The sequence below is a fragment of the Mytilus californianus genome, unplaced genomic scaffold (assembly GCF_021869535.1).
Source record: "Mytilus californianus isolate M0D057914Y unplaced genomic scaffold, xbMytCali1.0.p SCAF_13, whole genome shotgun sequence".
NCBI classification, from domain to species: domain Eukaryota; kingdom Metazoa; phylum Mollusca; class Bivalvia; order Mytilida; family Mytilidae; genus Mytilus; species Mytilus californianus.
The window spans coordinates 40,136,181-40,160,712 of record NW_026262615.1 but is presented as its reverse complement, the minus strand read 5'-3'; the positions used below and the strand labels follow the sequence as shown (position 1 = coordinate 40,160,712).

General features: G+C 31.6%; 1 protein-coding gene and 1 long non-coding RNA gene across 23 annotated transcripts in view; both read right to left on the bottom strand.

Moving 5' to 3' along the window:
* Positions 1-4,843: 4,843 nt before the first annotated feature.
* Positions 4,844-12,686, bottom strand: LOC127723658 (uncharacterized). 2 transcript variants are annotated; one of them, XR_007992180.1, is made up of 3 exons: positions 10,824-12,686; positions 10,251-10,392; positions 4,844-8,532 (listed from the first exon to the last, which is right to left on the bottom strand). It is a non-coding gene; the product is annotated as an uncharacterized LOC127723658 (long non-coding RNA). The 2 variants fall into 2 exon arrangements; XR_007992179.1 differs by having other exon boundaries at positions 10,251-10,375.
* A 9-nt stretch (positions 12,687-12,695) lies between these two features.
* The window catches only part of LOC127723657 (deleted in malignant brain tumors 1 protein-like), a 63,271-nt gene continuing 51,434 nt past the window's right edge, over positions 12,696-24,532 (bottom strand). For 12 of the 21 annotated variants that reach the window (XM_052230380.1, XM_052230389.1, XM_052230388.1 and 9 more), the window contains 6 exons: positions 24,100-24,238; positions 22,390-22,577; positions 21,326-21,464; positions 19,613-19,800; positions 15,895-16,033; positions 13,116-13,246 (listed from right to left, as the gene is read on the bottom strand). In XM_052230380.1, coding sequence (XP_052086340.1) covers positions 15,996-16,033; positions 19,613-19,800; positions 21,326-21,464; positions 22,390-22,577; positions 24,100-24,238 — 692 coding nt within the window. In that variant the 3' untranslated portion in view covers positions 13,116-13,246; positions 15,895-15,995. Of the gene's footprint in view, positions 13,247-15,894; positions 16,034-19,612; positions 19,801-21,325; positions 21,465-22,389; positions 22,578-24,099; positions 24,239-24,532 lie in introns of those variants that run through there. The other 9 variants (XM_052230396.1, XM_052230398.1, XM_052230385.1 and 6 more) reach the window with 8 other exon arrangements.

Sequence of the window (24,532 nt, the reverse complement as noted above, 5' to 3'; positions counted from 1 at the left end):
TCCCTTGAGGAAAACTACTTTTCCTCTGAGGAAATTGTTGAAAAAAGGGGCATAACTTTTTCAACAGTGGTGCTAGAGCCAAATTTTTTTAGGACAAATATCAGGGAACCAATACCAACCAAGTTATCAATTTCATTTTGACTTAACTCCAAAAATTAAGGTGACAACTTTTGCACTCAGCGGAAGTGCAAACTTGTCCCGGAGACTGTTATAAGTTTCGCTTATTGTTTAAGGCCGTACGGTGACTTCATCTGGTTTTTGGTCAATAGTTGTATAATTGACAACCATACCACATCTTCTTATTTATATAATTTATATATAAAACTACCAGAAGTAGACGAAATCGCTTTCCCTGACTTAACCATAACACTTTTACAGTGTGTAAGATATATAAATATATATATATAAAACCTTAGAGTTTTGGGCATTTCTCCCATATTATATATGTATGTCCTAGGAGTACAAAAACAGAACTGGATGGATATAATAAGGAGACATTTGGTACATTGTAAAAAATGGTTCAGCAAGCTAACAAAACATTTAACTAGCATAGACGTCTAATGATAACTCTAGATATTTAAAATCTACAGTGTTTATGAAAACCACAGCTCTGTTTTATGGACTCTAACAATTAGAAACTCAGTGCATACATGTCTGACCTCAAACATTGGGCTGAAAACAAATATTGCTGGCGAAAACATTTATTTTTTTTACAGCCTATCATTTGGTAAGCTGCTTCTCTGAATTCTACTGAACTTGGTCTAAATTTAGCTATTAGTCAGCGATTCAATTGTTCAATCTGTAAATTTGTTGTAATTAATTGGGTTTTTTTTGGAAAGGCAGAGGAGGGTAATTTGTTTTGTTTGTGTAAACGTGCGTCTCTTATGTACTCTTTTAAATGATACTTCTTTCATTCTCAATTCAGTTTTCTCAAATGCATTATTGAAAATAAAAAGTGCATCCCATCGGCATAATTATTCGATATGCTGAAACCATCGCTGATAACATGCATAAAACATTTTCTTTATATAGAACAGAGTTATATGTAATGTGTCATGGTTCAAACTCCTACTCACACCTGGCAAAACGCAAAGCAAAGGAACAGTACTATTATTGCCGTTCTATGGTCATTTGCAATCGGAACAGGAAGACAACTATTTAGTCTTTGAAGGAGTATTTTGGGATAACTTATGATGCAATTCGAATCATATATCAATAAAAAGAAGGTCTTTTCACAAATAAACATAAACTTTTTTGTTAATCTATTAAAGTGACATCTGACATCATAACTGTATTGTTATGTTGTTGGTTTTTGACACTACTGGATACGGCTTTAAGAGTCGTTTGACAAGTTATGCATATATACCAGCAAATGGTCACCATATTGACGTACCTGGCCATCGTTACGTGTTCATCATATTCATGCGATTCAGATCGTTTTTCACTCCATGATTGACTATTGCACCGATATACATCTACTATATTTATAATTTATAATTACATGATTGAATATTTTTGACAATTTTTACTCATTTATTCCTGTTTTCGGAATACCTTCAGATGGCACTGCTTTACATTCAAGAAACCACAATGCCTTACAATTGGAACGTTAGAAAACTTACAAATTATAGATCTTCATTTGATCTTCAGTCAATGTTAATGCATATAATCCGTGTGTTACATGTATCTAAGAAGCAAAGTTAGTGAGTGATAGTCGGTCATAAAATATCGTTTCCTGAGAATATTTCGACGATATTGACAATAGAGGGAGAAGATATCAAGGGGGCAATAAAAAAATCACCAATAACAATAAAAACAGATAATGCAATGAACAGACACTGGTGATCTCACCTTGTGGTATTCAAAATATAGACGATAACATATTTGACATGTTTTCATTCCCATTGTTTTCGTCTTCACTTCACAAGAGACTTTGATTAGTTGTTTTCTCATTTACTTATACACCACATTTTTATCATATCACTTTTCAGGTTAAGCATTATTATAAAACTAACATTTGGTTTGGATAGATATTATTTGACTTTTAGTTTTCAATATTTTTTCTTTATACTTGTATCATCTGAAAGTCTCTGAATTTTTTCATTCTTTTCGTAAAAAGGGCTAAACGGTCCTGTATTTATCTACAAATATGAATGATAACTCATGTCAACACAGAAGTGTTGACTACTGAGCTCGAGATACCCTCGGGGGGGGGGGGGGGGGGGGGGGGGATTTCCATCAGCAGTTGCATCGACCCAGTGGTTGTAAATTAACTCATCATAGATACCACGATTACGAGTGTGTACGCCAGACGTCCGTTTCATCAACAAATAACTCATCTGTAATGTTCGAATCAAAAAGTTTAAAATGCTAAATAAAGTGCGAAGTTGACAAGCATTGAAAACCCAAAGTTTTAAAAGGTTTTGCTAAATATAGCTCAGGTAGTCTATTCCTGGGTTCAAATATCCTTAGTATTTGAAACATTCATGGTTTGTTACAGTTAATCTCTTATTATGACCATTGAAATGATAATTCGTGTCAACAAAGAAGTGCTGACTACTGGGTTGGTGATATCCTTGGGTACGAAGAATTCCACCAGCAATGGCATCCATCCAGTGCTTGTAAATAAACTCATAGTAGATACATGATTAAGAGTTTGTACGCCATACGCGCATTTCATCCACAAAAGACTCATTGGTGACAGTCAAAACAAAAAAGCTTAAGGGGACAAATAAAGTATAAAAATGACGAGCATTAAAGACCCAACTGTCGAAAGGTTTTGTCAAATATAGCTTAGGTAGTCTAATCCTTGGGTGGAAAATCCATAGTATTTTGAAACTTTCTAGGGTTTATAAACAGTTAATTTCTAGTTATGACCATATGAATTTATGTCTACATATAAAACAGTATACATGTAACAAAATACCAAACTCCAAGGTAAATTCAAAATAGAAGAAGTCGATAAAAACTAAAAAAATCAAACATTATCAACAAACGGAACGTATTAAAACAACTATCATACAAGCGTTTGCCAAATAAAATGGTGGGTTAAACGGTTAAACCTGCATTTATCATTAGATAAATTCCCAGTTGTTTATAGTTCTGTTATATTGACAACATTAGATGAGCAACCCAAATAGACGTAGTTAGGTAAGTCTGACAATAATTTGGATCCTGCAGCGAAAGAAAATTAAATATACAAAACGACTGTCTAAAAAATTCAAAAAACATATAAATAAATCTAACAAAGATTGTGTAGTTGATTGTAGATTGACAACGACGGCGATAAAAAAGATGATAAGATGATATAGTTGATAGTACATACCATAAAGAGTATACACTTTCTAGATAAAGTACAAATTAAGTTAAAAAAAATAGAATGTAAACTAAATCGAAACAACACTGTGAAAATCTCAGGTGTCCAAATCGCACCTCAGGACTCACCTGCACCAGGAAAGCCCAACGTTAAAAAACCCGAAAGTGGTATGCATAAATACCAAGTCACCTCAAAGAAACATAATAGCATGAATACAACTAAATAGAAAACTGTAAAGTAAATGAAAAGATACACACCTTCAGCAACTAGAATGTTTAACTCAAGACCATCTTGTATTATTTGTGAAGTCGACACTGAATATTTGTCTATAAGGTCTGAGCTTTTTCCAATGAACTTTTTGAAAAAAAAAGGACTGGACCTTCCTTCACAACACCCTTGTTCTTTAATGTTTTGCTCAGACAACAATGACGTTTTACAAAATCTGAGTAGCAGCTACAAGCTCTTGAATATTGTTTGAATTGGGAAATGTATACTCAATACGCGGATGAAGTTGGTAAATTGTTGCTAAGGGGAGGAACATATAATTTTAAAATTGAAGTCGTCTCGTTTGTCATAGATGCTGGAACTGAATTGACCGCTGTGGTCAAATTCGCGGTACATGTTTTCATGTGAGGCGGAGGAAGCTGTATCTGTGGTTTCTTCAATCTCTAATGCAGGAGGATATATTAGTGGGACCCAATCAGAAAAGTTTGGGTTATTAGTGGATAGAACATTGTCAATATACCTGTATGTGAAATTAAATTATATAGTTTCTTTGGTCTTTTTGATTTTTACAAGTATTTGAAGGAACTATTACTCATATGAAAATAAGAAAAGGTAGGCCAGGAGATGCACCCAGTTGGTTTCCACAGGAATGCCGACAGCCTGCTGGAAAATTCTTCCTCTAAATTCAAAAAATATGTTGACAATGAGAAACCCCAGCATACTGATCACGCCTTCTCCGGTGTAGCATGCTTAATTATCGGGACAAAATATGCAGAAGTATGTCTGAATGCATAGTGGATTATTTGTTTAAAACGGATTTGTAATTTTTCATATGGTATTGTTGTGTAAAGGGTTAGAAAATCCTACGCTTTGATAGAATGAAGTGCCTTTGAGTTCTAAAGAAACCACATAATGCCACTACGCGAGTAAACAGTGTCACAGTATTTCTGTAATCCCTCTTTTAATGCGGAACATAAATTAGTTAATCTAACTAACAATTCCTGGATAAAACACGGCCGGCAATATACTGTATTACATAAGTGACACGACAAACATTGTTTGAAATAGCAAATAATATTTGTTTTATTTGAGGGGAAATCTGAATTACTGTTGCATCTACTTAAATAGTATTAACAGTGTTAGACTCTGAGAGAATACGAGTTTCACATTTGTGGTTTTTAATTGTCTCTTGGAATCTTCGACATCGTTTTGAAAGAAATCGATTAAATCTATGCTATTGTGCTTTTTGCATTTTTAATTTTTTTTATCAATTTCATTATTTTTGGCATCATGTGATAGGTATGCATCTTATTATTTTAATCAAACTCACAAATAAATATTCAATGCATGTGTATCATTAACAAGTCATAATAAAAAAAAAAACTTCTGTTGTACAACATGGTTTTCAACTTGAATTACCTGTACTATGAATTCATATATTTTCGTGGGTACTAATTTTCATGGATTGAGGAACATTGTATTTTCGTGGATTTTTGATTTTGTGCAAGACTGTATTCAAGCCTGTAGAAAATGTGTGGATTTTGTGAAAGATTTAAATTCGTGGTTTACCTCCATCCACGAAATCACTGAAATTGGTATCCAACGAATTATAATGAAGTAAGTCTATATATAACAACAGATAATACAATTTATATTTTGCATTGGAATATATGTATATAAGATATTGTTATGTTACAAAATGTATAGCATTTTTCTTTCCTTCGTAATACATGCATATAAAAAAGACATTGTTATTATAATTTGAGTATTACATTTGTAACCTACTGAAAAGTATTTACATCTTAATTCAAATGGTACTTTGAGTCATCTTTGGTTATCAATATGTAACTATAAAACATATATGTCAAATTATTGAGAGATGTTGTTTAACGAGCCCGGAAATTTAGAAACGATCCGGGTAAACTTATCGATCCTTTAAATAAACTTATTCTAAAAGGTTACCAGTTCAACACTGATTTTTGAATATTGCTTTTATTGGTATAAATATTGATTTTGTTATCAGTAAATTAAAATCAAACTAAATATTATTGTTATACATGTATACATATGCACATTCATGGCTCTTCATTCTGTCGATACCAGTATCTTGGAATTGCGCAAGGTCATGTTTTTTTCTCTGACTGTTTATGACGTCTTTACATTAAATCCCTTGGATGTTGAATCTGTACTGATTGATAATTTAGTCTTAGATGCATGATTTTTTTTATTAGTTGTTATTGGCTTTGAACTAGCTGTCAGTAACTGCGAGTACTCTCAGATATGTACTTAGTGTCTTTTTGTTTTTTGAATGTACAAGTACCCGTCCACGTCCACTCTGTGTTTTTGTTAGATGTATTTCTATTTGTATCCATCTGATGAGTTAAGCCTTTTTCAACTGATTTTGATAGTTTGTTCTTATGTTGGACTGTTACACCTCTGTCCCGTTTTAGGGAGAGGGTTGGCGCCTACACACAAGTTTAACCCCTCCATATTTTACATGTGCCTGACCCAAGTCAGGAGCCTGTAATTCAGTGGTTGTTGTTTGTTGCTGCTTCTCAAATTTGTTTATCGTTTATTGTTTTGTAAAGTTTGTTGTTGTGTTGTGCCGTTGCACCATTGTCCCAGGTTAGGGGGGGATTGGCGCCAACAAACTAGTTTAACCACGTCACATTCTGTATGTGCCTGTCCCAAGTCAGGAGCCTGTAATTCAATGGTTGTCGTTTGTTGCTGTGTTACATATTTGTTTTTCGTTCATTATTTTGTACATTAATTAGGCCGTAAGTTTCCTCGTTTGAATTGTTTTACATTTGTCATTTGGGGGCCTTTTAAAGCTGACTATGCGGTATTGGCAACCTTACCACATATTCTGTTTTATATATGTTTTAAAAATAAATCAAAGAAATATCTGAAAAAAGCGACAAAGTCAATAAGAGTCCGGTTAAGTTAATCTAACTTGTGTTTACTAAATACTAACTGCTTTGATTACATTAACATCTATTCTTGTATGTTCAATCTCATTTTATTATTGAGTGTCACGGCAATGAAAACTGTAACACGTGATTGAAAGCTTTCACGACGACATTAGCATGTGATCCTATACACGCTACATAGTTCATTCCCTAGTGATAAAGTTCATTATATAGGCAAATCTGAATACATATTAGTATGTGTGCTAGCTTAGTAAGAATTATCTTCCATTGAGCAAAATGAAGAGCGCGAATATTTGCATGTATTTTTTCGACAAATCATGTTGATATCTTTCAATTTATCAACCGACTTTTATCGCAACGCATCAAAACCCATTTAAATGTTTTGTTAAGCTTTAGAGCCAATGGTTTACTAAAAGAAATTAGCATTGATGTTATCCTCCAAATCCGAACACTAATGAACTTGTTATGTATTTAAACACTCTTATTACATAAGTATTTATTTTTCAAAAACACTTCCCGATAAATGGAGAACACATAAGACCTGCAACTGATAATTGAAATGAAATTTTTGGACGTGATTTTCTCAACAAATAACTAAAAACAATAACAACTATTGGATTTGACAAGATCTTTAACAAAACTTGCAAAAACACTTTATAAATTTCATGTGTTCGAAGCACCTTTCTATATTTACCTTCATCAGACGTTCTAATAACCAAATATTTGGGAGGTAAGAATGTATAAGAACGGAAAAATGTAAGGAGATATATGCATGATATGATCAAAAGATACATACCAAGAAGATACAACTCTATTACACTTCTTATAAAATAGTTTCAAATTTTTGTTGGTTTTTTTCTACTACACTTAGTCAAATATTCATTACAGGACCTGTCAAAATATTACATATTTTACCATGCATTCAGTACAATTATGAATGATTATAAATTAAAAAAGAGGTTATTTTGAACTTCAGTAGCGTAAAATCTAAAATAAGTTATTGGAAAGGTAGAGTTTGTGTACGATAACTTAGGTTTTTTTTATGTATATAGATAAGAGATTTGTATCCAGTGACAAAGTTTCATAAGTATCTCCTGACTTTGCACATACAAAGATAAATATTTTATAACTGTTTCTGTGTTTTATCTCCTTTACAAAATTATAAACTGGTCGTTCGAAAACTAGACAATAATCTCTCTTCAAATCATTATGTTCAAAATTTATTTTCGAAAGACTTTAAAAAATGTGAATATGATCAACTGACGATGTAATTGTATTAATGGGTCTTGCGTGGGTAACCTACCACAGATTATTTGTCATGTAAATTCATGCATTTACAAATTCAAGATTGTATAAATATTGTCAAAACATCTATGTATAGCTATCCCTAGCACACGCCCCTGCCAACAATCATACAAATAATTAAGATTAAAACAAATAGACGGTCTGTGCAACAACCACTATAACATGTACAAGTTACATAACTAAATTCATAACCGAATAAAGACCACTGTTCTCAATAGCAAATGGACATTTATCTTCGTCGTTCTACATTCAACATTAGTAAGTATTAACATTTATACAGATTATGAGAGTATGAAAATATAAATAATAATATAATGCATGTGTATTCTATCATAACCAAACTATGCCACGTTTAACTTTACCACCAATTTTAGCTGGAAGATATGGACATCTTAACTTTAACGAGTGTCTCATGGTGGACTAAATCGCTCACATGGCAAACACCTCCAACAATGAAATTATAAGCAACACTGGTAGCAATCTATTAACAGTCCGAGGATTTTGTTATGGCTTCGTCCAATTTAATTAGAAAGATATTTTTATGAAAATTGTCCACATATTTAGGACAATAGTCTCAAAAATATTCATTTGACGATATCAATCACTTTATGTACTTGAAGATCTCACTTAATTTACTTGAAGATCTGGTCTTGTCGACGCATTCGCTGTTTTTATTTTCTCTTTGTGTATTGTTGTTTTAATAACCTTCACATACAACTGATCTAACAATTTAATTTAGCTCCGGAACGGTTACTCCTGTAAACAAATTGAGACAAAATTTCAAGTAGGTTAACCTATTTGTAGATCATGTTGGCTATTCACAGTTCATCTCTTATAAAATGAAAATAATTCCCCAAAACGCATATATATGCTAAAATATCTAATTCCCGATATAGTAATGTTGACTTATTTTCGTGTCTAGCAAATTACTTAATATTCATACAAAATGTGAATTTGCATGCCGAGTGATGCATGCGTAGCAGGAGCCTCTGATCATCGACACAACCGGTTTCGACCCTTTTGAAGTCCACGCGATTCCCTCATTGTTTTCTTTTTTTTTTTTTTTTATTTTACCTTGATTTTTTCGTCTGAATAGGTTTATGATATTTCAACTACTGTTGCCTTAATTTTGGATAAAACAATAACGAAACACAAGTATGACATAAAAAGACAGCCAAAAACGACAAACACTGAAAAACAAGCTCATGAGTAGGGAGAGTCACGCTTTGAATGTGAATTGATGAAATATATGTTAGCGAGCGCTCAACTGTCGTTTAATCTGGGGAAGTGTTATGACAGCTAACTTACGAACCAGCTGTCTTATCGATAAAGTAGGTGTTTACAGCTTATTTATCAACTATTGTTTTCGCCAAAAACAAAGAAAGCAAAAATGAGCGCAAATCGCCATAAAATGACAATATATCCTATAAGAAGTCGAGTGCTTTGATTTCAGTAATGATACCTTGTAAATCAAGATTCTAAATGAAAGTTTAATTCATTCTTTCGAAAAAGTTTACTGAGACATCACGAGTTGGTTGGCCGTTGATCTGTTTCGCAGATGACGACATATATGACGTTAAAAAAGTTGAAAATGAAGTCTTCAATATTTACTTTATAAACATAAAACATGTTATATATGAACAAATTTTGAAGGAAAAAAATCTGAGGATAAAAGATTTTCTTGTGATTACCAGCAACTTTACGGTGGAGAGATGTTAATCTTCTTTTGGCTTTCAACTATGCCTGTGTTCCCTTTATGAAATAATTAATTTGGTTGTAATCATCTGCATTCGGACATTTTGAGCTTTGGTCCAGAATATCCATTGTTAGACACATAATTGCAAAAAGGTGACATCATAAAAGTGAATGCATTATTTGTATCGAACTTGTCATGTTCGACAACTGTTATTTATGCAGTACAAAACAAGTTGAACTGTGAACTATGGCTTAGTAATGATACCCCCATAATAAGTATTCTGTAAACAGAAACTTGATAAGCAAGTAGTCATCAAATGCGTCACGCAGTAAAACATGCCCCGTGACGCCTGATGCATATTTCATAAAGGTCTGATGTAGCTTCATAAAATAATTTGACCTTTTATCTATATGGCATAATTTCACAGGAATTAATTAATCTTTCAACATATTTAACTTTGCAATATATTTGGCAGAGCTATCTTAAAAGGTTTTTTTTATTTATGCATTTTTTTAATTTCTTGTGTTTTACAAACTGTAGGACGTTAGAATATAGACTGATTGTTAAGCTTACATGAACAGATCGATATACAAATATGTCTTCACAAATCCATCTGTTTGATATGTGTCTAATACAACTTGCTCAGTGTCACTGATATTAACCTGTCAGTCACAGATGATACTACCAACCCAGCAATTATGCGAATTTAATATAATATTTTGTAGAATTTTTTTAGACTATATATACTTTAATTGTATTTAAAGATTTTGTAACTTACCCAGAACTTTCAAGTCGACTTTCTGTGGCCTTAACTGGTCTATATCGATCAATAAGGATTGTTTGCTCTCAAAAGTTTTATGCCGTTGCAGATGTGGCTTTGAATCATTAGTCCTTGGTACCAAACTAAATAGTACAGAACACTGTTAATAGAAACACGTGAAATACAATGACAAGTGATGTAGTTAATCTTAAGCTTTATCTTTGTTTGATAATTTAAGTGTATTTGTATTGAATTTACTAATGTTATTAATTGATACATTTATCCATGCATTTCATATACAATGACAACTGTTGACAACTCCATATACAGTTTTAAATGTTTATGTGCAGTTCCTGTTGAACGGAACATTTGACACTTCCAGTTTTCTGTGCGATTTCAAATATTTTGAATTGAGATCATCAGCAGACGTTGACTTGAAAATAATTTAATGTTTCAATACGTCTAAGTTTATTGATTTTAGCAAATCGTTTAAATAATAGTGACGATAAAACAGAAAGTTAAATGGTTATCTTAAAGCATTAGGATAACTACAATTGGTATCATTGTCATACATGTTTTAGCTTTCCTTACCTTGTATACTCTGTGTACACATATATATAACCAAATGATTTTGTTCACAGATAACGTAGAGAGTTGTTAACATCTAGCTAGGAATTCGGTCAAGATGTTGTTTGGGATCCCTTGAAGTTAAGGTTAGAAAGAACTGTTACTCTGTACTGTTAACCTTGAGCATGAAGCAATTTCCAGCAATACAAACGTAGTACCATTCATGTTGTGTTTTGTAAAAGAAATATTTAAATTGATTGATACGTTTTTCCGTGCTACATGCATCAAGCAAAGTGAAAAACACTTTTATGTATATTGAATAATTGGAATTTCAATTGAATGTAGATTTCTATACGTCAAATAGACAATAGTAATTGAACAGGAAAATTCTTTGAATTCCTAAAACTAAGACAGAAAAACGTGCTGTTTTTTTTTTTCAAATATTATTGAGATTAATTCAAAATAATGAGAAAAAATCTCTTTCTTTTTTTCTAATTGTGAATATTAACTTTGCATTATAAAACAAAGATAATAAAATACAGAATGGCTTTCTTTCTCTATTAACATAAACAATTGGAATACTGTTATTTTATAACAAACTGAAATATAAGCATGATATGAATTACGTACAGCAAAATATACGTACAAACAGCGAAATAACATAATAAACGAAAAGCAAGGGAAATATTTTAATAATTGATATGATGATTAATTGAAACACTTATAACTAATATATGCTTATTGATAATAAATGCTATACAGAAGTTATCTATACAGAATAAGGCGTGTATAAGTATACATAAGCAGTTAGGTAAATGTTCAATATATATATTATCCCTATACGACCATTTATTAGAAGAATATACATAATTACATTGTACTGACTTCATTTTTCAAAGGTTGTCACTTTCTTATAACATAAATATAAACTTAAAATATTGCTTAAAAACATTAGAATTCGAGGGAAAAAAAGCGTAAAACAATTGGTGCCATGTGTTGATAAATGAATTCAAAGGTGACATTACAGATCGGAAGTAATCTCACAGTCAATGAGGTGACAGCAAGTTTATTTTAAGAATTCGTGACTCGTAATATAACATGGATTACATAAAATGTATTGTGCATGTTTAATTTCAACTAAAGTTACTATATGAGACTCATTGAGGTGGTTATTTCAGAATATCTAACTGCATATGATCCTCCCTTGTAAACGTTCGATTAAGGTGAAACTCGTTTTAAAAGCCAGCTAACAAACTAACAAATTTATTAGTTTTGATACAGCATATTGATTCTTAATGCAGTCCCTCGTTGTCAATGAAACTCGTAAAAGTAAGTGAAAAATAGAAGTTGTGCGCTTTATATAAAACTATAGTTTGCACAACGATGGAATTAAATCATAAACAATCAGACAGTTATTAAAAAAAAATACATACAAATTTGAAAACATATTTTTGTATAATAGATGTTAACCAAAACTAGCACACGGTTCTAAACGCAACCAACAAACTATCGGAAATAAGCGAGAAACCCTTTCGAGCTTGATCATACAAAAACACCTATTGGCTTGGATACTAACAATAAGACTTTAGTCTTGATGTAATTCCTCTTTGGTAGATTATTAAAACCCTCCTGAATACTGTTTTGTTCAATTATCAAGTAATTTGAAGGTCCAAATCGTGAACAGGTCGTCGAATATTCATCTTTTGACAAAATCAATTACACGTTGTTAAAACAAAAATGCGTGACTGATAATGTGTATTTAACTTATCAGTACTAATGCAATTCCACCAGTAGGTTTAGACATAGTTTTATCAATTTTCGTTTAAACTTCATTCACTTTTCGAATTTACATATAATAACTACTTACATATTTGCGTACCATCATGTTGGCATCGCCGAAATAAATCAAGAAACTTCTAAATTGTACAATAGGCCAAAACGGAAAGCCTTTTCAAATGGTAAAAACAAAAGCTCAAACACATCAAACACATCAAACGAATGGAAAACAACTGTCATATTTCTAGTACAGGCATTTTCTTATGTAGAAAAGGCTGGATTAAACCTGGTTTTAAAAGCCAGCTAAACCTCTCAATTATATGACAGTCGTATAGAATTCCATTATATTGACAAAACTGTGTGAGCAAACAAACAGACATAATAAGTAAAACATTACCTCTTGTTTTTTTTTTTCATTTTCCTATGCAATACCCAAGTACATTTTTGTATGATTGCTTCGAACGTTCGTTTTGAACAAAATCTTACCTGCATCTTCTGTTGCACAAGGGAAACAATCGACGCCAATATCGTTATCGTGACGACAGCCTGATGTATCAGCATTGAATGTACAATTCAGTAATGCACTCTCTGAACCGGAGCATTTTACGTCATTTAACCAAATGGTACCTTCCCCATCACTAACAGCATATGCTGGAAGCACGATTCCAGAACTATTGATAAATGAATATATGGAGTTAGATATTTACTTCTCTCCGTTCAGGGTTCTATATCCTTTGAAATACTCTCAATATTCAGTTGAATACATGTAGAGCATTTACCATATGTTCGTATATAGGTGTCAATTCTGTAAATATAGACAATGCAATTTCCCATAGGAACTCCCTTTGCGGCTAAAACTGTGCCACTTTTACTGTGAAGTTTCGTGAAAAATTATATCTCAGAACGGAAAGTTGATATGCACTACTATTTTATTCAAAGGTCAAAATATAGGGCGGTGCGGCATATTCTCAACATGTATATGCCCTGAATTTCTAAGAGTTTAAACTTATACTAAAATTATATACTAGCCCTACCTCCATTTTTAAACCTCCTAAGACAAAAATGTAAGAATTAAATTGTAGGCGCTACCATGATTTTCTATACTGGTAACATTCCCAAGTTATGTCTCTATGATATGAAACACAGAGATCATATCTGGGAACCAGTAAGTTAACAAATTAACATATCTATGAATATTATATATCTCCCCAAAAGAGGCGTGGCTTGTGAAACAGCTGTATTTACTAAGTGCAACAGATAGCCACTTTTAAATAATTTAATTTTCGATGGAACATCAGTGTATTGCTTGGTGACGAGTTATCTCTTAAAAAGACAATAACTTGCTTGATCTTGTGTAAATTAATCATTATGAGAAAGGAAGTGGTTAAGAGAGACATTTTTTTAGAGTAGTTTATTGTGTCAGTGCAATAGGAAAATCTTTTAGAAACACATAAAGTAGGTAATACTTACTTATAGATTACAACATGTTCTTTTACATTTCGGCCCTGGATCACCGGAGTCGTTAGCAGAGGGTTCATATTAGTCGAGGGGTGATAACAGGGTGAATATGAAAAAGGGCATGTTATAATCTATTAAAAACATGTTCATGATATTAAAAAGATGTTTAAAAGATGTAAACCTTTTTTATCATGCATGTTGTTTCCTCAACTGAACAATTTCATTATTACAAACCTTAGCAACAGTTAAAAGCTAAAGTCCTTGGACATAATAATATAAATGTCATATTCTTATTTCGTATTATGTTTGTGTATTTATTTAACAAATCCAGCTGTCATTTTACTCGCCGTTGACAAAACAAGTCCGTCATTGTTGTAAGGGACGCTTATTACGTCATTAATAACCCGTTGTTTGCACCGGGTAGAAATATGATCTAAGGAAATTCTGCGGGTATTATATATATAAAACCCAATGTTGTCGAAACAATTGTGTGATAAAGTTTGTTATTACATTTCAGTGCAACTAACATCAAACAGTACCTAATTTACGAACGTAATTGTTTTATAATTCCTTTGGCTACAGTAACTTTAAAATTAGTATCAATTCAAACGGTTATCAGAAATTAACCTATATATAAAAATGTTTATCCAATATGTGACTTTGAATTGTATTAAGATGCAACCTGTTTTGTTATTGCAAAAAGGATTTGCAGTTATGTATATCCATGCAGCTTTACATAATTACATAATTTGATAGTAATAGACGACTTGCTAGGCGCTTGTAGTATATACACTAGTTTGTGATTATTAGGCCAAGAACAATAATACTTTGGTAAAAATTCTGTTCGTACAGATCTATAAGCTGGACACACAAGAACAAAATGGTATTCATCTTCAATAACACACATTTTACATTATTTACATAAACGATTTTCTTTCGGAATATCATTATGACGACCAACTTCAGTATTTAACTTTAACTTTAATGTTCCACTACGTATCTTTCTTAACAGACAAACATTATTGCTATAAGAAAGATATTTTTTAATACAAAAAATCAATTCACATCTACAATAAAAAGACAATAAAAAGAAAGTTTACTACATTCTTGAACAGTTGTTGCCCAATTCTGCAAGTATTAATCTTTGATGCGAGTTTTAATATTATCTATAAAGATATCTGTTCTAAAGAACTATATTAAAGATTTTAAACGGAACTTTTTTAACAAAATGTACTCAGACAGGTCAGCATGATTAGTTCTGTCTTAGACGAAAGGTCATTCTAATTCTATTTGGCTATAGAAATTCTGCCTATAGAATTCCTGGTACCTTTGAATTGCCATACCTTTATCTGATACCTGACTAGTGAAATGAGCATTTGATGCACCAGTAATGCATGCATCGCTTAATTTAGAAAATATGCAAGTTGTATCAAGAAAGTATGATATATTTTATTGTATTACTTCTAATGTTCTGCTTTTGATATTAAATTTCGAAATTTATCGTATAGTATCGAAGGCGTAATCCACATTTTTAATTCAGTTGTTGAATAAGAATTGTTGAATATCATATTTCAAGATCAAATTTTGACAAGTTCTTCATTGGTACAGATTTTTACGAAAGAACTGATTGCATCAATTTGAGTTTTCTGGATTGACTATTTGTGTTTTGAAATCAGTTTTCGTGGATTTCGTGGATACAAATTAATTGCGAATTAAAATGATAAACGAATGACAAATTTTCTATAGACGTGTATGCAGAGTCTTGCAAATAAACAAGAAATAAAATTTCCACCATTATTAAAACCATTGAAAATAAATGAACCCACAGTATTTGTTATTTTGCTATAAACGTAATACATACCAATATCCCATCTGTCGACAGGCTACTGCTGCATCAACGTTATCAAAGTGCCAATAACATACTGTTCCCCATTCCCCCTTGTAATTAATTTCCAGTCGTCCTTAATTCGCAGCAATATCCGAAGCAATACGCAAACCACCTGCAAAGAAGATTAAGTCATAAAAATCAGATGTTCTCTACGCGAGAGGTGTTTTAAACTTTTTTTATTCAGATGCCGCATATTTACTTTTTTTAAATGTTTGGTAAAATTGGTAGTATTGTTTGCTTTCCTATAAAACTACTTGCTTATTACGTTAATAATTAAAACTATATTTTTACAATGTATCTGAACGCTTGAAATGATAAATACAGCATTACATTCTTATCTTTACTGATTTCTATAATGAAAACAAATTTAGGCACACAACTTCGGCAACATTGACTAATGAGATTAACCAAGTATCGTGTAACGGCTTTTTCTATCCAAATACACATTGAACCGACAATTTTAACAAAATATCACGCAAAGGTCAACAGTACACATAACAACATAGAAACCAAAAGAATAAACAACTATCAAACCAGGCTTTACCCACCATCTTCTTCGGAAAATTCTTGAACCAGGTCAGGAATATAGCAGCTGTTTTTATCTTGTTCTGTTGATTGTTAGCGTTTGATTTTGTCGGTTTTTATTGAATTCCCTTTTTCATATTTGCCTTTGAGTTCGGTATTGTTTTGCCATACTTTTTTTTCCATACAAAATGAACGCATATGACGATATCAAATGATTTGTATTTAGGTCAATAAAGGAACATCATGTTATCTCATTGGCACTCATGTCACATCTTCTTATACAAGTACACGTAAAAAATAAACATATGACGTCTGTAATGTAACCATCTATTAATATAAAAATAAGGGGATGTGGTATGAATGCAAGTCAGACAACTATCCACCACAGTTCAAATGAGGAGAATAATAGGCATCCGTATGGTTTTAAAAAATGAGAAAAGAAACCCATATCGTACAGCTGGATATAAAATACCCCAACATGTAAATTATGAAAAAAAATCAATCAAAAAAATTAAAGTTTTAATTAATACAATTTTTTTTTTTTAAAATGCATTGTTGTACAGATACATAAAAAATGTTGCGAGGTAAAACTCATCAGACCAATAAAAAGAATAAAAAATAAAAACATATTTCAAACTCACAAACCGGACGTGGCAGGGAATTAATACATCATTAAACATCATTCAAAACAAACAAAAAACAAAAAAAGACAAAAAATATAGATCTGTGAGTACTCGCAGTGGCTTACGGCTTGTTCAAAACTAATTAAATTTAATCCATATTTATATACAAAAACAATGCTCAAAGTCACTGTGTTCATATTGGTAACCTTTTAGAATAAGTTTATATTAAGGACTGATATTTTTTCCTGGATACAGTATCTAAACTTCCAGGCTTGGTAAGCGACATAACCGTTAAAATAAGAATGCGCTATTCCGTTTAAAATAAGTTTTCTACATTACAGCAAGACTTGTAAACCAAATCTAAGGGTCTATGGAAGTATTGAGTTAAGGTTTTGGGTACTTTATTATAACGAAATCCTTGACTTAATGATATGCCTGAAAACATATTTTACGATTATTGACATCCAAAACGTCACTACAGGCACAGGAATAGCCAACGAGTTGGGATATATAAACACCGTAAGACGGTTCCAAAGGAACATCACCATCCATAAAAAACAATTAACGGTAGTGGAAAAACAACAGTTCCTTTACTCGTACATTTGTTGTTTAGAGTTTCTCATGTACAACATAAACAACTGAACTATTGTAACCTAGGAAAGGACACTTTTTGCTGTTACTTTTTGATTCATTTAGAGTAAGTTTCTTTTGGCTAAATTTCGGCAGTAAATACGGAAATCTCTCGATTATTGAACGAAAAACATCATCAAGATAATGGTTAGTATTATTGAAATGCATTTAGACGGACACCTCATGAAGGCAGAGATCAAATAATAGTTTACGTTGTTTTGAGTCGTTTATGTAACCAATAAAAAGTGTTAACCTTCATTTTTACAGACAAGGCTTCAACCTGAGCTGTGGTATTGCCATTATTATTTGCATTTTGACTCACTGTAGAGCGCACGGGCTTGAATGAGTTATATACACAATTTCATTCTTCAAGACTTCCGTGTAGTATTTAAGTCATAATACTATTGGCTCCTTTTTCGGCCTGTACGAACACAAAACGCTTTGCGAGAACTTGAATTTTACAACAATAAATGGTCAAAATACTTATTCTTGTATTTATTTCTTAGTTATTTTGCCAGTTCACTAAACAGACACATAGCGAACACGTGTTTCTTAAATAAACATTAGATATTTTCATTTAGATCATTGAGTTATCAAAATAGCGGATATTGGAGAAGACAAGGAAATATGAAGAAATAGTGACAATATCCGTTTGGTTAACATAAATGTTTTGTCTCCATCCTAAGATAACTCTTTCTTAAATAGCAGTCTACAAATGGTAACAAAAAGTTATGAAAATGTCATTCTATATATTCTGGTTTTCTTTCGGATTAGGTTGTCACTAAATGTTTAATTGACTGCAGATTTAGGAATGCACATTTTCATGTGACATAAATATGGACCATGTTTGTTCTAGACTGAAACTCTCTGCAGGAACTATAACTTGCAAGTTCACAATGCAACAGTCTGGTAGAAAATAATATCTCCCTACTCGGACACTTTATACTGTCTCTGTTCCGACCACTTTTTGCTTTACTCCAAAAGTCGTTTGTTTGGCGAAAAAGAATCTAACAAAATTTTCAAAGCCGGTATGTTTACCCGATTATGAATCAAATGAACAAGCTCTCGCACTCGAGATGGGCATGTTATAACGAGACTACTGAGGTGATGAACATTGTAAGGCATAAATTCTTTAGTTTTCAAACTTAATGCAATTTGTAAAAAACTCAAAAACAAATATCAAAATAGACACATTTTAAGTAATTGCTAGTTTCATTTAGGGATGAGCAAGAGCATTGCCAAAAAAGATAGTTTTTAGTGGCAACACATTTTGTATAAACTAAAAATAACAATAACATTATAATGTAAGCAATGTTGTTTTTTCTATCTTACCAAGAAGATTAGAGAAGGGAGAATAAAATCAAACATGTCAAATATTAATGATCTTATGATGACCTAAAATACAGTTACAAGTATGCACTTACGTATCTAGGCAATATTCATACACAGATAAGGAATTGTAAAAATCTTAATGATTGTGTAATGTTCAGGCGACTATCGTGAACAGGCTGGCAAATATTTCTCCTATTGCATCATATGCATTGTGACCTAAATAAGTTTAACACAATTCGGTGAAACTGAATAATGCTATTGTCTATTCAGTCTATCAAGACTTATACGTTACCGTAAGCAGTATTTAGTGTGTGGTATTTCATATAATTCAAAGGTAAAGAAAAAGTATTATTTATCTTCTTTTACATTCCATTCACTTTTCGAAAAAAAAACCATTTAATACAATCACTTATAAGTACATGTACTGCGCTAAAGTATCTTCTTAACTGTATTATGTTTGCTTTGAGACATTGAGACAGTAGTTCCATTGCAATTCGGTTCTGTGTTTTAGTTTTCCAATACAATAGTCATTTGCATTCTTAGACGATTGCTTCGAACGTTTGTTTTGAACAAAATCATACCTTCATCTTCTGTTTGACAGCTAAGAAAACAATGGACACCAACATCGTAATTGTGACGACAGCCTGATGTATCGGCATTGTATGTACAATTCAGCAATTTACTTTCTGAACCAGTGCAAGCTAATCGATTTAACCAAATGGTGCCTTCACCATCTTGTACGTGACTTGACGGAATCTTGATTCCTGAACTATAGATAAGTGATATACTTGAAATTCAAATGCACTACTTTCCGTTCAGGGATCTTCATTTTGTCAAGTATTTTCAATGTTCAGTTGAACTCATAAAGAATATTTCAACAACGATTCATACAACGACAGTTATAGGGAGAAACTATTTAATTTGCCAGTAAATCAAGTAAACTAAAACATCAGCTTAGTACTTGGTGACGCGGTGTCTCTTAAACAATCAAGAAACTTGCTGGAAATGATGAAAAGATAAACATGATGAGGAAAAAGGTGATTTAGAGAAACTATGAAATCCAGGGTAGTTTACTGTGTCGCTACAAGTACAAATCAAGTACATGTAAGTCTGCTGGAAGCAAATTAGGTGCGATATTGTTAATTACTACAGTTCGTAATTATTTTTAAATGCAATTCTAACTTTCAACACTTCTTGATTTACGAAGCTATTTTTCCCTAATTCCATTCATTAATATATGTATGTAAAATACATGTTTTTATTTAAACAATTTTCAAAATTTAACCTATACAGTTAATTGTTCGCCCCAAAAAAAATTGTTTCTTTTTTCTGCGCAATCTGTTTTTGCAATTGCAAAATGCTTGTGCAGTTGCGCATAGATACTCAAAAAAACAAACATGTCTTGTGTGTCAACTTGACCATTAAATGTTCTACGTTGTCATTTGAAGATTATTTTTCAATTATTATTTAGTTGAATTACAATTAGAATTACAAGTTTATCAACAGTGTCGAGTACTTTATTAAGTTCATATAAACGGGAAACAATATTCTAATTTTTTGTAATAAATAATTATCAAATACAGTTTTAATGAACGTATAGCTATTTATGATAGTACTACTAAATATGTTTGTTCTGAACAAAACGTATCTGTCGGTTGTGATGGTCCATATTAAACCCATTAATCGGAAGTATTGTCAACAAATCTACTTAGACAGATCAACATAACTTTCAATAAAGAGGAATTTATTTTAAATCAATTGACTAAAAAAATCTATTAATAGTGTGTAAATTGGAATACAATGATTGTCCTGTACTTTTAAACTTACATACTGAACTCCACAATATAAATACATTTTCGAAATACGTATATGATACATCACTTATGTATGTAGCATGTAATTTAAGATCCTTTCATTTTATATAATATACGGATTGCATCATGAAAGAATGTGTTATTTTACTACCTTTAAAGGAAATTCATAGGAACCAAGATTTAAAAGTCAATAATTGTCTTTCTTCTTTTATTTTCATCGGCTTTGATATATGCCTAAGCTTATTGCTAACTGACTGCCTTCGTTTATCATATTTGGAACTAATCGTATGATATCGAGTGGCTGTTTCTTATTTCAAATATAGCTGTTGAATAAAACCTTCCAATCGTTCGATGTTATATTTTGAATTTTGAATTTTAATCCCTAGAAAGTTCTTTGTAAATTAAGTACAACTACTGATGAAGAAACTGATTGAAATTAGTTTTTGGAATTTGATATTCTACTATAAACGCATTACGCACCAATAACCCATCTGTCTACATGCTACTGCTGCGTCAACATTATCAAAGTTCCAATCACACACTGTTCCCCATTCACCTGCATAATTTATTTCCAGTCGTCCTTTATTCACAGCGAAACTCGAATTGAAACGCAAATCACCTACAATGAAGATTCAGTCATTAATACCAGAAAAACCTTTAGTGACAGTTGTTTCATTCTTTGTGTATTCATATGACAAACATTTACTTGTTTAAACTAGTTTGATATATTGCTTTGAGTATAGGTTGTTGTTTCTATAGTACTGCTCATAATTACGTTTACAATCAGAATTATCGTGTTATCTGCAAGCTAAAACACAAAATGTGATTTTATGTTTAAAAATATTTTGTTATTTTTCGTGCAATTTTATGCTTACTTGTTTTGAAATTTTCATTTTGGTTCTTGTGTGTGTGTTTTCCTGGGTTTGATTGTAGTATTTTGTGTTGGTTGTTCTTCTTTTATTAAATTTTCATATAATTTGCAATCAAGGTCCTTCAAATTTTTTTGAAAATTAAACGTACAGTGTATACGTCAAACATCATCACTTCCTGAAGAAAGAGTACCCAATATGCATACACAGAAAACGAATTGTTAAAATCTTAATGATTGTGTAATGTTCAGGCGGTTTTCGTGGACAGGTTTGCAAATATTTCTCCTATTGCATCATGTGCACTGTGACCTAAACTTTTTTAACACAATTCGGTGAAACTGAATAATGTTATTGTCTATTCAGTCTATCAGTACTTATACGTTATCGTAAGCAGTATTTAGTGTGTGGTATTTCATATAATTCAAAGGTGAAGAAAAAGTATTGTTCATCTTCTTTTACATTTCATTTACTTTTCGAAAAAAAAAACATTTTAATCACTATCACGTATAAGTACATGTACTGCGCTAAAGTATCTTCTTAACTGTACTATGTTTGCTGTGAGAAATTGAGACAGTAATTCCATAGGAATTCGGTTCTGAGTTTTCGTTTTCCAATACATTAGTCATTTGCATTCTTAGCGCTTGCTTCGAACGTTTTTTTTTAACAAAATCATACCTTCATCTTCTGTTTGACAGCTAAGAAAACAATGGACACCAACATCGTAATTGTGACGACAGCCTGATGTATCGGCATTGTATGTACAATTCAGCAATTTACTTTCTGAACCAGTGCAAGCTAATTGATTTAACCAAATGGTGCCTTCACCATCTTGTACGTGACTTGACGGAATCTTGATTCCTGAACTATAGATAAGTGATATACTTGAAATTCAAATGCACTACTTTCCGTTCAGGGATCTTCATTTTGTCAAGTATTTTCAATGTTCAGTTGAACTCATAAAGAATATTTTAACAACGATTCATACAACGACAGTTATAGGGAGAAACTATTTAATTTGCCAGTAAATCAAGTAAACTAAAACATCAGCTTAGTACTTGGTGACGCGGTGTCTCTTAAACAATCAAGGAACTTGCTGGGAAATGATGAAAAGATAAACATGATGAGGAAAAAGGTGATTTAGAGAAACTATGAAATCCAGGGTAGTTTACTGTGTCGCTACAAGTACCAATCATGTACATGTAAGTCTGCTGGAAGCAAATTAGGTGCGATGTTGTTAATAACTACAATTCGTAATTATTTTTAAATGCAATTCTAACTTTCAACACTTCTTGATTTACGAATCTGTTTTTCCCCAAATCCATTAATTGATATATGTATCTTTAATACTTGTTTTTATTCAAACAGTAATCAAAATTAAACCTATACATTTAATTGTTCGCCCCAAAAAAACTTGTTTCTTTATTCTGCGCAATCTGTTTTTGCAATTGCAAAAAGCTTGTGTATTTGCGCATAGCTACTCACAAAAACATATATGTATTTTGTGTCAACTTGACCGCCAAATGTTGTCATTTGAAGATAACTTTCAATTATTATTTAGTTAAATTACAATTAGAATTACCAGTTTATCAACAGTGTCGAGTACTTTTATTATTAAGTTCATATAAGCGGGAAACAATATTTTTATTTTTTGTAAAAAATAATTATCAAATACAGTTTTAATGAACGTATAGCTATTTTTAACAGTACTACTTAATATATTTGTTCTGAACAAAACGTATTTGTCGGTTGTAATGGTCCATACTAAACCCATTAATCGGAAGTATTGTCAACAAATGTACTTAGACAGATCGACATAACTTTCCATGAAGAGGAATTTATTTTAAATCAATTGACTAAACAAATCTATTAATAGTGTGTAAATTGGAATATAATGATTGTCCTGTACTTTTTAACTTACATACTGAACTCCACAATATAAATACATTTCCCAAATTCGTATATGATACATCACGTATGTATGTAGCATGTAATTTAAGATCATTTCATTTTATATAATATACGGATTGTATCATGAAAGAATGTGATATTTTACTACCTTTAAAGAGAATTCATAGGAACCAAGATTTAAAAGTCAATAATTGTCTTTTTTCTTTTAATTTCATCGGCTTTGATATATTCCTAAGCTTATTGCTAACTGACTGCCTTCGATTATCATATTTGGAACTAATCGTATGATATCGAGTGGCTGTTTCTTATTTCAAATATAGCTGTCGAATAAAACCTTCCAATCGTTCGATGTTATATTTTGAATTTTGAATTTTAATCCCTAGAAAGTTCTTTGTAAATTAAGTACAACTACTGATGAAGAAACTGATTGAAATTAGTTTTTGGAATTTGATATTCTACTATAAACGCATTACGCACCAATATCCCATCTGTCTACATGCTACTGCTGCGTCCACATTATCAAAGTTCCAATCACATACTGTTCCCCATTCACCTGCATAATTTATTTCTAGTCGTCCTTTATTCACCGCGAAACTCGAATTGAAACGCAAATCACCTACAATGAAGATTCAGTCATTAAAACCAGAAAAACCTTTAGTGAGAGTTGAATCACTCTTTGTGTCTTCATATGACAAACATTTACTTATTTAAACTAGTTTGATATATTGCTTTGAGTATAGGTTGTTTTTGTTCCATAGTACTGCCTCATAATTACGTTTACAATCAAAATTATCGTGTTATCTGTAAGCTAAAACAAAAAATGTAATTTAATTTTTAAAAATATTTTGTTATTTTTCGTGCATTTTTATGCTTACTTGTTTTGAAATTTTCATTTTGCTTCTTGTGTGTG